The sequence below is a fragment of the Haliotis cracherodii genome, unplaced genomic scaffold (assembly GCF_022045235.1).
Source record: "Haliotis cracherodii isolate W230 unplaced genomic scaffold, xgHalCrac1.p SCAF_4, whole genome shotgun sequence".
In the NCBI taxonomy this organism is placed as follows: Eukaryota; Metazoa; Mollusca; class Gastropoda; order Lepetellida; family Haliotidae; genus Haliotis; species Haliotis cracherodii.
The window spans coordinates 50,832,246-50,846,913 of record NW_027266297.1 but is presented as its reverse complement, the minus strand read 5'-3'; the positions used below and the strand labels follow the sequence as shown (position 1 = coordinate 50,846,913).

The window sequence follows — 14,668 nt, the reverse complement described above, 5'->3', positions numbered from 1 at the left end:
AAACTGTTCCCATATCTTTCTTGATATCTCAGCAACCAGTTTTCTTTTTGTCGCCTCTTTTCAAATGCGTTTTCTTCATCTTTGTTGCACTCATCTTTCCAGATTTTAAGAAGTTTATCAAGTACATGCCCTGAGTTTCTTCTATGTAGCAATTCTCGCATATGTTCATCTGTGTCATCAAACTTACGGCGATAATTATCCGCATTTATTTGCATCAGCTGAATGTTACTTTGAAATCTCTGAACTGCTAGCTTGATACGAATATCTTTTGCTTCATCACTCTCGCCTTCTATTGGTCGAATGCGATATTTAAGAGGCAGCATAATGTGTTCGTCATTCAACCACGTTTCATAAATGATGCAGTGGTTTCTCACATTTAGATAGTTCCAAAAAGCTTTACTCGGTGCATTACGGTTAGATTTCCATATATATATATAAATGTGTTTATGGTTTTGGGGCAAGTAAAACTTGCCACATGCATTAACAACTGGGTTTAAGATTTTCATTTTGACCCGGAAGGATATATTGACTGCCTAAGATGAATCTATCATGATATAACATTTATACTAAGTTTTCATATAATAATTAGATCCACAACATGTGCTTTTATGAGTTATCATTGTGTAACATTTATACATTTCATATAATTATGGATTAGTTTCAAAAATACTTTGGGGGGTAAGACTTGGGGTATGAATTTTTTTCTCAACCCAAAAACAAAACATTAGCACTATAGGAAATATGCAAGTCTGTGATGCACAATTAATTCATGTAAACATTGCCTTTGCTATTTCTAACAAATATAAATTTATCATTTTTGTTTGTGCAGAAATAACATCCCCTACCATACATCCATTCACTACATTCCTTCCTATTCCTATAATTAGCTATTCCTTTCATCAATTTATTACGCTATATTCTTCCAATAAATTCTTCCACTAAATATTTCTCTAATTCTCTTTTACCAACTTCCTCATTCTTTATCATGTTAATTAATTCATCTATGCATAAGTACTTCCCTTTACCAATTTTATATATACCCATGTGTATACCTCATACTTTCATTTTTCAACTTGTTTGCTTCCTTTGTCCATCACAGCTACATAATGTTCCCTCACAATTGTAGGTTTCTCCTAAACATACTTACGTATTTCACCTATGCATATTATCATTATTTATTCTTAGCATCTACGTTATATACATTTCAATTATTTAATTTTCAGGTGCCAAATTTCAAATTTATTCATGGTTTATCATGTACATTCGAAACTTCTGGCATGCTGCGCACGCGCCTCCAATGTTTATTCGCTTCTTCATCCGCCATGTTTTCATCCGCCATGTTGTCTTATTCTTCTCGGCCCTCCAGCCACCCCATTCTACCTCCTTGGAGTTGTGCTGGTTGTTGCTTCCATCCATAACTTAATTCCTACTATTTCATTAAAAACATTGGGCATTTGATTTCATAATCCCCCAATTCATATTCAAATTCCAACATATTTTCAAATCCCTTCTTCGCAGACCGGCTACTGCCCCTGCTCACACAGCTCTTGACAGGCCGGCTTGCCCCTACAATCAGCTGCTTCCCCACGGTTGTCTAGGCCGGTTTGTCCCTGCAACCTACAGTTGGACAGGCCTGCTTGCCCCTGCAACAAATCTCATAAAACATTAATCATTCTTAAGCAACAACCGAGCCAGCTCCCAATTTTGTGCCAATTTAATTATAAATAATTTAGTCTACTGTTTTGTTATTTCTTCACAAACTAGTACTGAAATCAATTCTATAAAAGATAACTGGACTCTTACTGCTATAACTACAACCATTAACATTGTTAACAGAGTTGTACAAGATTTCCTGAATCACATTACAGGAACACATCAGAGGGTTACTTCTTGGCCATAATTTCGGCAGGTATGGCCTTTGCTATCTGGAATGACCTTATTTTAAACAACTAAAGCAATTGATTATCAATACCTGTGATTGTTTAAATCAAAATATACAAATCAACCCATGGAATATTAAAATACAAAGTGTTCCTGTAATGTGATAACAGATAACATTTATCAAAACCACATTGTTATAAATGGATTCAGGGAATCTTTACAACTCTGCTTACAATGAAAGGCAGATCCTATCATTGCTTTTGATGCATTCTGAAATATTTTTGCATACAGTTCATTTTGACATTCATCACATGAACAAGTTTTTGTGACTTTTACAAAAGAATTTGAATATGTATGTTACTAGAATGTCAAGACCACGCCCCAACCCAGGCTTGGTTAAAACAAGAATTGCAGTTAAATCTGCTATCTGTCATAGATCTCCTCAAGCCAAGAGATGCAATAGCGAAGGCCACAGCTACTCGAATGTATATAAACAGAACAGCCAAGGATAAAAATGAAATTATATCAATATACGAAAATAGAAATCATATCAATACAAAAACAGAAATTATGTGAATACCAAACTCACAATAGATATGTGTACCCTACTCACACACAGGAGTCCCAAACAGGGACAGGTCAGCCAAAATTGCTTAGGCAGAAGGTGACCTCTTAAACACTTAATGCAACGATGTTAGGCAGAAGGGGTTTGATGCTTTAACCAAGCAGACCTCTCTCACACAGCCCAGGGGGTTGTACCGACTCTCTGTCACACCCTCAGCTATAGTTAAGATATTGTTCATTGTTCTTGTAAATAAAATTGTAATTAGATTCCTTTGACTCGGGCTCTTTGCTCACTATGACTAATTCCCCCAAGAAAACCAACGCGCCATTTGGAAGGTTTTGTGCATCAGAACAGAACCATAATAAACAACCAAATAAAAGCACACAATAACATATGGTAAGCAGTTGTTATTCATACGAAAAACAGATGTCAGTGTGGCACTAGAAATATGTTATTAACTATGGATTATGTCACTAGATGTTGTGTGACGTCTTTCGATGTGGCCTTCAATTCTGTGAACATCAGAAAGAGACAATTTTGTGAGCAATTCAAAGTTAATTTTTCATATTTTCCTGAACATTAACTCTGCAGTTGGTACTTGACAGTGTACTAACTGATGCTGGCACCTGCAAGGAACGTCAGAATATCACATTACTGCCTAACTGCTACACTTTGCTGAAGAGTTATATTTACATTTTTTTCTGCAATATGGCTAGTGTTAATTAATCTAAATCAACATTCATTTGTTTGAAATCTATACATGAGACATATATCGATTTATACATTCTCACTTGACATCAGGTGCATGTTCAAGCATGCGAGTCAGAAATGTACTAACAGTAAGGTGCCATGTTTGTTTATGTTAGCACTTTTTACTTTTCCTAATAACATGCTGGCTGTTTTTATAATTCTGTCCATTTTAGCTGTAATAAACTTTGAATTCACTAGTCCATGATTATCTTTCCAAATTGTTGTCTGGATTCTTGACACATTTAACCTGTTTGACTCAGATTCAAACTTGACCTATGTTTATACATATTAAGTTCATAATTAAATATTTTGAAATCTTAAATTGGTTCCAACATTAAAAAATAATCTTAAATTCAACATTTCATAAAAACATAAATTCAGCAATTTTTTATGAAAATATATTTTGGTCATTGGAATCAATATATTTATAGACTCTAGACTATGTTTAATACCAACCTATAAAGCCTTAATGATTTACTTCCCTTTTTAAATATAGATACATTTGGTTTAACAATGCTAATTAATATTGAACCACAGGAATTCATATTGACATAAAATAATATATTTTACCAAAACTGCCATGACATCTCACATTAAACCTGAAATTGGCATGCCCCTGACATGATATAAGAAAGTATGAAGTATCTAGCAAGGTGCAACTCAAGAGTAAGAGTGTGGGAGTCCAGAAGTCACAAGTAGCCTTTCACAGAGATCCCTTCCATTGATGACGATTACATCTGGCTTGTAAAATCACCTACACTCAAGGTGTAATCCAATATGAATTTTCTACATATTCACAAGTATTCTAAGATGATTTTATCAGAAACTATTCACAAGGTGAATAAATCTATTGTTAGTTATTATATACAGCAGATACGGGATCTCTTGCAGCATGACAGAACATAGAAATTGTATCCTTCAAACCAAAGCAGGTGAGCTGGCAGTTACTCCAAGTATACTGGACTTGGTAATTTGTGAACATTTGACTTAATCTGTAATATATCCAGGACCAGATATAGATCTTCTACAGGTTCATTTGCTATGGGCATTTATAAACCAGACACAGACATGGTGAAGATATGGCTTGATATTTAATATACACAATTTTACACTTGTACCTGACTGTATTATCTTCTGTGTGACATACATTTGGTTAGGTATGAAGAATTCATTCGAAGATGTTTCCCTATGTTGTGGTTACATCAGGCCAACTACAGATAGTCTTGTGTTTTGTCTCGGGTATTTTTCAACTCCTGAAAATTATTCATTGCCTTGATGAATTTGTAGGGGAAAAAATGGGTTTATTTAAATCTTAGTGTGAGCACAAAACTGTCAGGACCAGATAATTTGTAACCTATGTCAATGCCAGCAATGCCTCAATGTCAGGCTAGCAACAGTTGCTAGGGAGATGGGCAGGTCTTAAAGTAGATCTATTGAATTAAGAGCAAATCAATGTTTGTATGAATTTTAGTCTCTGCAACTTGACCTATTTTGCCTTATTATTGATTAAATTGGTTGAAGATAAAGAAGTAATTTGTGTCTATACATATATTGTCAGATCTGAAATGGGCCTTTGACCTCATGATGTTATCTGATTGTTATCACTATTAAAGCTGATATGTGTTACCTGAGTTATAACCTTTTCCCATGGAAGCAGGAATTGTCAAAATAATCTATGACAACCACATTCCAGAATTAATTTGGATACATACATGAAGAAAAATTAACAGACATGTGAAAGCCAATGTTAAAAATCTGGTTCTTGTGAAATAAATTGTGGGGTTATCCATGCAAAACTTCATATTCATTTGCCGGGCAACTCAGATATATTAACAGATCCACCACATAAATGGCCATATTGAAATTTGGTTCTGAACAATTTGACCATTGCTAAACTTGAGACAGTATCAGTTTGATATTACATACAAAGATGTAAGAAATAGAGCAACAAAGCACAAAGCATTTAATGTAATATTATAAATGCTCACTGAAGTATATTTACACTATGAAATCAACAATGGTATCACTTTCAGTATTCTTGAAAGCAGTAGGTAACATTGTACAGCCAAACCATACATGTACAGTTAACAAAAGCTATTACATTCCCTCTGCGTCTAGACGTTTGGGCTGGGACGAATCCAACTTTACTACCCAGTGGAAAATGTCCAATTAGGAACTGGCAAAACCCTAGCAGAGCCCTGGTTATCATCATCATCATCATCATCATCATCATCATCATCATCATTATTATTGAAAACTAAAGACATACAGAAAATTTTAAAATGAAATTGTGTTCACTTGCAATATTTCTACTGTTTTCACTGCAGCCTAAACATTGAAAGAGGGAACAGATCATGGAATAAGAATGAACGATAAGAAAATTCCCATTGACAATGATTCCAAAGATGTATCATGATATAACATTTATACTAAGTTTTCATACAATTATTAGATCCACAACAAGTGCTTTTATGAGTTATCATGGTGTAACATTTATACAACATTTTACATAATTATGGTTTAGTTTCAAAAATACTTTGGGGGTAAGACTTGGGGTATGAATTCCTTTTCTCAACCAAAAAACTAAACATTAGCACTATAGGAAATATGCAAGTCTGTGATGCACAATTGATTCATGCAAACATTGCCTTTGCTAACTCTAACAACTAGCACTGAAATCAATTCTATAAAAGATAACTGGACTCTTGCTGCTATAACTACAACCATTAACATTGTAAGCAGGTTCCGGAAAGTAGATGACACCTTTGTCATTCTGCAACAAGACAATGACCCCATAGCCCTCCTCAATCATCTGAACGCCCAACACCCAAGAATGCAGTTCACCATGGAATCCGAGTCTAAAAACCAGTTACCTTTCCTTGACGTCCGAGTCCAGAAAGACCACAAAAACAAGCTCCAGACCAGTGTCTATTGCAAACCAACACATACTGACCAATACCTTCATCATAGCTCTAACCACCCACCTCAAGTCAAGAGAGGCATCATCTCCACCCTAGCCAGACGAGCCAAAAACATCTCCTCCACGCCCCAACTCCTAGAAGCCGAACTCAACCATCTCCGCACTGTCTTCACCAGTAACAACAATTACCCTGTCAAGTTAGTCAACCAAACCATCAATAGCACCCTCTACACCAGTGATAAACCTCCCCGACAACAAACAGCCCCTTTCGTCATCAGCCTGCCCTACATAGGAACTACCAGCCATCAGATCCGCAGACTACTTAAACATGAAGCCAATATAGACGTTGTGTTCCAGAGAGGCCAGACAATTCAGAACCTGCTCAATGCCACATGTAAACCACCTAGCACACGCCAACAAGATCCAGCTGGTGTTGTGTACCATATATAGAGTGTGAATGTGGAGACTCATATGTAGGTGAAACTTCAAGACCTCTCAACCAACGCTTAAAAGAACATCATACCTCTGTCTTAAAAAAAAGACTCTAAATCTGCTATCTCTGACCACACCCAAATCCATCCCAGCCACAATATTAAGTGGGCCAACATCAACATCTTAACAACAAACCAGAAAGACTTCAAGCACAGAAAATTTAGAGAAGCCATTTACATCAAAAGAATTCAGCCAGCCATAAACAGAGATCAAGGATACTACATCCCTCCAGCTTACCATGATCTCATCAGCTCGCCAAAACAACACTGAACTATTATCTCCCTACTGGCTTCCCATACATTCCTTCTTACTAATCCTTGTGTTAATCCCATACCCATCAATCACTGTACATCAACCCTATCTCTTGGTTAAACTTGTATTATCATAACTACCTATCAATCAGTGTACATCAACCTTACCTGTTATATAAACATCTATCTATTGTTATGTATATATATCATGCTCATACCTAGTTTGTACAAACCACCCTCAATCTAAACAAGGCTCTCACTCTAGAAGCAATACTAAACCCACAAAATATACTAGAAAACTTCAAGGCCTTAGGCGTATTCTTAATAAAAACGGAACTAATAAAACGCATCTATAAACACAATAACCTACCAAATCAAAATCACATAAACAAACAAACATCCACCATACCCAGCTCCCTTAGTTCTACTCCCCAACCCCATCGGCATCTATTCCAAAATCTCAAAACTCCCAAGTTCTATATAAGCAACCCCTAAACCCCCCTCTTGGGTTGCACAGACCACTTTCGCCCCTTTCGGAAACACATTAAATGGCCTGGCCGGGCCCGTGTGCGAAATACGCATCAGTCGGAAAGCACACGTTAAATCTCCAAAGTAGGTAAGTAAGTAGTTTGTACATCATTTGCTTGATTAAGGTGTTAGAATCTACACCGAAACCTCGCCCAATTGTAATAAAGAAGTTGCTCATCCATAACAATTTTGTCTTAGTTACCATTCTAACTTCTAAATGCCACTCAAAGAAGTTATTGTAAGCAGAGTTGTACAAGATTTCCTGAATCACATTACAGGAACACATCAGAGGGTTACTTCTTGGCCATAATTTCGGCAGGTATGGCCTTTGCTATCTGGAATGACCTTATTTTAAACAACTAAAGCAATTGATTATCAATACCTGTGATTGTTTAAATCAAAATATTCAAATCAACCCATGGAACCTTGTTTAACTAAACTTCAGAACAATAAAAAGGAACATGATTGGTTGTTAGTACACAATGGAGTGTGTCCTATGGTTAATGCATTGCTAAACAGAGGGGAATACTTAATCCTGTTGGACTGGCACTAATTTTGTGGACATATTTACTGGGTGTCTTCGCGTTACGCTGACCTTTAGACATTTGGGGTCAAAATTAAGGTCGGCAAAATGCGAATAGTTGCAGTTGGGTTGTTAACTGGGGATTAAGAGAACAATGGGATTAGCGTGTGTGATTTTAACTTTTAGTCCGGATTATCTTTATGGTAGGACTGAATTCGGGTTCAGGTAAACACTTGTGAGAAGAAAATGAAAATGGAATGGACGCTTCTTCCACTTTGCCCAGTGTTTGGTGAAGACCTAACAGTGAAACATGCAGAAAAACTACACTGACAGACCAGAGATTACAACGTTCGTCAGGCGGTGTGCAATAATGCCACTCATTCCTGTTGGCAATGTAAGCAGTAACCAGACCTTTAGATTAGATTCAGTAAACTTGTTATACTAAATATACATGTTAATGTGTAATAAATTTAATATGCATGTTAATGTGAAATATATACAATATGCATGTTAATGTGTAATATATTCAATATGCATGTTAATGTGTAATAAATTTAATATGCATGTTAATGTGTAATATATTCAATATGCATGTTAATGTGTAATAAATTTAATATTTAATATGCTGTAATATACTGAGTCAAATTAAAAACTTCACATTTTTAAAAGTAATCACATATATGATATACAACGGACAAATGTATCAGAGAAGGTAATTTTTAATCATTATTGTCCAGGGAAGGATTTTTATTAACGGTGGTAACTATAATTTGTTCCAAGCACCTACGGTATTCGGTAATAACATTAACAGTTTAAATCATAAGTCCCAAGCACGAGAATCTGATGGCACACGAGTTCAGTAGCGTGTATGGCCACCATGTGCATTGACAACTGCCACACAACGCCTCCGCATGGACCTTGTGATGCTTGTGAACACATGATTGGGAAGACGATGCCATTGTTGCTGCAAAATGGTGCCAAGATCTTGCAAATTCTGTAGACTTCTGCCAAGAGCATCCCAGACGTGTCCGATGGGATTGAGGTTGGGAGTCCTTGACGGCCAGTCCATGACGTTGACTCCCGCATTCTGAAGGAAAGTCAAAATTGCTGTGTGGGGTCTGGCATTGTCGTGTTGGAAGATCAAACCGGATCCATGTGCTGCCATAAAAGGCAGAAGTTCTGGTGCCAGTACATGGTCGTGGTAAGCAGCAGCATTGAGGTTGCCACGGATGACAGGAAGCCTGGAACGTGCATTGCCACAGAAAGCACCCCACACCATGACACTTCCGCCTCGAAATCTGTCAACTTCCTGTACACAACACTCGGCGTAACGTACATGATGGCGCCTCCACACCCTCGCCCTACCATCAGCAAATTGAAGATTAAATCGGGATTCATCACTGAAAACGACTTGATTCCAATTCCTCTGAGTCCATCGTAAGTGTCGCTGTGCCCACAATTGACGTACACGTCTGTGTAATTGAGTCAGCATCGGCCCGCAGTATGGCCGTCATGAATGAAGGTGAGCAGTTCTCAGACGGTTTCGAACAGGTTGCGCACCCAGTCTACCCCTAAACAGTTCATTTCTGGTTGATGTAGCCTCAAAAATCGGTTACGGAGGTGACATAAGACAATCTGACGATCCTCTGCATGTGATGTCACACGTGGTTGACATGGCCGAGGGCAATCAGCGGTTGTAACCGTTTGCTGTAGACACATCTGTAAATCATAAACAGTCCGTCAACTACAACCCATCGTCCTTGCGACTTCAGCTGCGGAAGTTCCCGTCTGCAACATGCCGATGGCACGTTCACGTTGCACATTTGAAAGGCATGGCATGACAAATGGCTGTAAAGACTTTTGTTTTCTTGTGTTTTTCTTTTTTTGTTAATGACTGCTAACAAGTATGGCTGAAAACACGTGCGGTATTATGGCCACGTGACCAGTTGCTACGTGAATAAACACTTTTGCCACTAGTGCTGTGCACAAGATTTTGATCGATTCACCTGCACAAAAGCGGGTGTTATCTGAAGATGTGGCCATTACTGTTTAAATACACAATAAGGGCCCACAATGATAACTGGTCAAAATGTAAAAAAATTAGGATTGTGAAGTTTTTAATTTGGTTCAGTATATATTCAATATGCATGTTATTGTGTAATAAATTTAATATGCATGTTAATGTGTAATATATTCAGTATGCATGTTAATGTGTAATAAATTCAATATGTATGTTAATGTGTAACAAATTCAATATGCATGTTAATGTGTAATATATTCAATATGCATTTTAATGTGTAATATATTCAATATGAATGTTAATGTGTAATATGTTCAATATGCATGTTAATGTGTAATATATTCAATATGCATTTTAATGTGTAATATATTCAATATGCATGTTAATGTGTAATATATTCAATATGCATGTTAATGTGTAAAACTGACAGGATTACTTTTATGCATTTTTATTTGTAGGTTGAAGACTACTTCCTTGAGCTAATGGAGCGCATTCCAGATGATCAAAGATGTCAAAGACTTGCAGACTACATGACCAGCCAGTGGATCAAGGGCGATCTCCACATCCACCAGTGGAACCACTTCAACAATAATGGGCCACGTATAAACAACCACCTAGAGGGATGGCACAGTCGACTAAAGAAGATCGTGGGAAAGGCACATCCCAACATTTTCAAGATGATTACCATCCTTTCCAAAGAGCAGAAGTCATCAGAAATTCACAGAGTGCAGTACGAAGCAGGAGAGAAAAGACCTCCCAAGAAGAAGAAATACTCAGAAGTCGACCGCAAGATCGCCAATTTGAAGATGAGGCTGGAGAGGCCAGAAATCGACATCATCCACACTGCCGATGTTGCATCAGCCATTCTAATCATGTTAAAAAAATAATATTATAATTCATGTAAATCATGTTCTGTTCGTTGTACCAAATTGAAATGTATCAACTGTTGCCTGATAATGTTGCTGTTTTTGATACAATATTATGTTCGGAATATAATGTGTGGAATAAACTTCACAAAAATGTATCATAAATCTGTTATATGTTTCTACTGTTAGAATGTGTCCTGAACACCATCCAAAAACACCATTCACTGCGTGCTTGTAACAACCTCGTGTGTTAACATAACACGCACATATCATCAAAGAAAAAACGCTGACCAGTGTAACGCAAATACTTTTTTCGGAAAGTCAGCGTAATGAGAATGAACCATTTACTGGGTGCTTGGAAAGAGATTATGGTATCACAACAGACAAGCTTGTATGGGGCTAATCCTGAATGAGTCTAAATTGAAGTATTTGTTGAATGTTATTCTAAAATAGGTGATGACATGACAGATTTACTTTAATAAAATAGTTCAAGGCAATCTACAAAACTATGTAGACATAACTTTTGTCTTATTGGAATAGTATGTCTGGGAGATGGGATCATGTTACCTTAGGTTAGCATCTATCTAAAAAGCTATAACTGAAACTACTAATATTTTGTATCTGCATTTTTCCTGGATCCTAATATGTATCCTGGATCCCTCTATGATCATATGAAATTTTGTATAAATGTTACACCATGATAACTTATAAAAGCACTTGCTGTGGATCTAATTACTTTTTAAAAACTTAGTATAAATGTTATATGATGATAGTGTTACAGATATTATCATGCTTGGTACTAAATCTATTATTTTAGCAGTTATAACAATAATGCTAATTTATGGGCATTATCATTTGTGGAAGCCCTTTGGCTATTTCACTCCTTTGTCAGTTGGCAGTTAATGGCAGACTTTGGGCAAATAATAATACCCTAAAAATGGTATTACCCTTATATTGTAATAAGGCAACATGACTTCAGAACAAGAACAATGTCAGATTTTGCTGTATTTGAACATATACTCTCAGTGGACATTGGCGTGGTGTGGCTTGCGTCCGTGCATGGCGGTGAAAAATAAATCTAAATTTTCCCTTAGCTTTTACAGCAACCCCAAAAATGTTGTGATTTGGCAGAGAAAAATATGATGCTTATAAAGCAGTGAAATATATCCTGTCTCTAACAAAACTCCCAGGATCCCCCTGAATATTACATGGTCAGTCTCTAACATCTTATTGAGTTTCAAGTATTCATCATATCATTTGTTCTGGTAACTGTTTTTCTTGTTTGTTTACAGATGCATGATTTATTTGGAATAATTGCTCATAAAATGCCGCTTCAACTTGTTGATCCTGTGGAGAAGATGATAAACAGGGATGTAAGATACAGGCCTACTGCACATGTCTTTTCTACAGTGAGTATATATGAGGTATTACTATGTGTATGCAATCTTTACACGGAGGATAAGAGATGGCCCTGTATAGCCTGCTCCAGCTGCTGCACATCCAGAATCCCTTGACAGTGAGGGGCCACTGATTAACAGTTGGAATCACACATTCATCCCAGTAGATGATGCTTAGTCACTATCACACCTAGGCAGCTGGGTTTCAGTGACAAGTGCCTGCAGCCTGGTAAATTTTAAGCATTCCCCCAGGGAAAGCTGACACACTCTGAAATTTTAAAGTCATTTTAGCCAAACTGTGCAACAGTTTGTTTCCTGTTTGCTTAAATTATGTGCCTGTGCCTTACACTTCACAGTCACCATTCCATACTGCATTAAAGCTCCCTCAGATTCACTCATTTACCTTCTGGACCCTAATAGATACCTTCAGGAAGTAGACATCTGTCATTATTCATGGGTTACACTGCTGCAGGACCATATCGTCGTACGAAGACCAGATACAGATACAATAATAATGAAATGTGGATCTGTAGCAATACAGCTATAAGTAGGTAAATACATTCTGAATTCCAACAATGTCCATAACTTTCAATTATTTGATAATATCATCCTTCTCTTAAATTTCTTTGGCAAATGCTAATCTCTAGCTATTTCTCATCATGTCTAGTAATAGGATAGCAAATGGAAATGGTGAAACAACAGTCAATAATGAAATTCTATGGCAAAGAGCCCACAGACACATCTTGGCTGCAGTTATATCTATGGTTCGAAATCAACCCCTGTTTTAATGTCAGGTTCAGCTGTAAACTTTTTTGGTGAATAGAGTGGGTCTCAAAACAGGCAGAATGTAATGGCTACCATTGGTTCATGTGATGTACAGATTTCTGCACTCTGCACCAGCAACTCAGGCTAGGACAGGTAACTCGGGTACTCGGGTTGGGTGGGTACTAAGTAGGACTCGTCCCAGCCCTACCAGGAACACAAATGAGGGTCCTGACTTTTGGCTCAGTCACTGAAGAAAACAACATGCAACTAGTGGACAAGCATTCAAGTGAAATATGAAATGTGAAATCCTCTCTATGCAAATGTGGTCAGTTTCCCAAGAGGCACATGGCATTGTGACATTTCAATGTTTTGTCCAAAGGATAATGATTTAAGCATTTCCTTCATATTCTATATTTAAATACTTACACCGTTTCAAGATGCTAATCAATATATCTATATATATTTATCTATATTGAATGCTTTTCTTAACCACAGGAGTTAATATTGATTTTGAATAAATTCTTTTACATGACAAGACATCTTGCATTTACCCTGAACATTAGCGGTGCATATTTGGGCATTGTGATTTTCGGATAATTCCACCTTGGAACATCCGAGTGATGACGAATGAAAAAGACTATTCTCTTTCCAAACAAAGGATACGTGAGGAAAAGGAGAATCAGATCATGTGACAGTAAGTAATATTAGATAAATTTGTTTTGTAACAAGATGCCTATACCGTTTAGATTGAATGCATACAACTTGATGGTTTATTTGGTGTGGTTTGCATAAGGGTCATTGTCAAAATATGTAGCCTGTTTATGTCAGGAATCTCTATCTTTCATAAAATTTTAGATAGCCCTTAACATTTATCCCTAATATTTCAGTGGAGAACCAAATTAAAATATATCATCAAACATTTGCCTTGTCAGTGGTTTATTTGCTTGTGGTGGAGTGATATATAGTCACAATGTTTTTAGTCTATTGAACAAAAAGTTATTCAAACTGGAAAAAGGTAACACCAAGAATAACCAAATGAAAGTTCCATGTTTTTGGTGTAACACACATCCTTACATGCATACTGGAAGAATTAAATGCATTTGTTATGAATGTTGTCGGCTACTTTATGTTGAATGTTGAATGAAACTTTGTATTTAATAATAAGTGCATTTATATGCGCCAGATTCCATTCACCAAGTGGATGCTCTTAGCGCTACACTATCATTACAACCCAAGCTGCCTGTGAGGCCCTAGAAGGGTAACAGCCACATAACCATCTCATCCTACCGGGTACCCACTCAAAGCTGGGTGAACAGAGACACATTTCGAACAAAGTCACTACAGTCCGTTTGACTCCAAATGAGAACAATGAATTGCAAAATAACTCGAAATCCAGAAAGGTGATTGAAACATCAATACAGTACTTGACCATGAATACCCTGTACCCAACAAAATCTGAATTTTGTTTATTTTAAGACCCATGACGGATGAAGTTCTTTAAGAAACTATCATGTAATTTTGTATAGAAATGTGTACATGACATGTAGGGGGGACAAACCGTGGAAGGAACAGCGCAAGCACGGTCTGCACGTGCTACACAGTGACTGTGTTCATTCAATGACAAGATGCGCTACTCAGCAGATGTTAAACAGTTGATGTTGAATGTGTATGATTTCTTTAGAAGTGAAGCAGAAAGAGCAAAGCCTTTTT

The 14,668-nt window shown here is 36.9% G+C and overlaps 1 protein-coding gene across 1 annotated transcript in view; it reads left to right on the top strand.

The window, feature by feature from the left end:
* Positions 1-14,668, top strand: part of LOC139478718 (SCY1-like protein 2) — a 517,883-nt gene that overhangs the window by 118,905 nt on the left and 384,310 nt on the right. Inside the window, exon 8 of the mRNA XM_071261308.1 lies at positions 12,089-12,205. Within this exon, the coding sequence (XP_071117409.1) occupies positions 12,089-12,205 (117 nt within the window). The remainder of the gene's footprint in view (positions 1-12,088; positions 12,206-14,668) is intronic.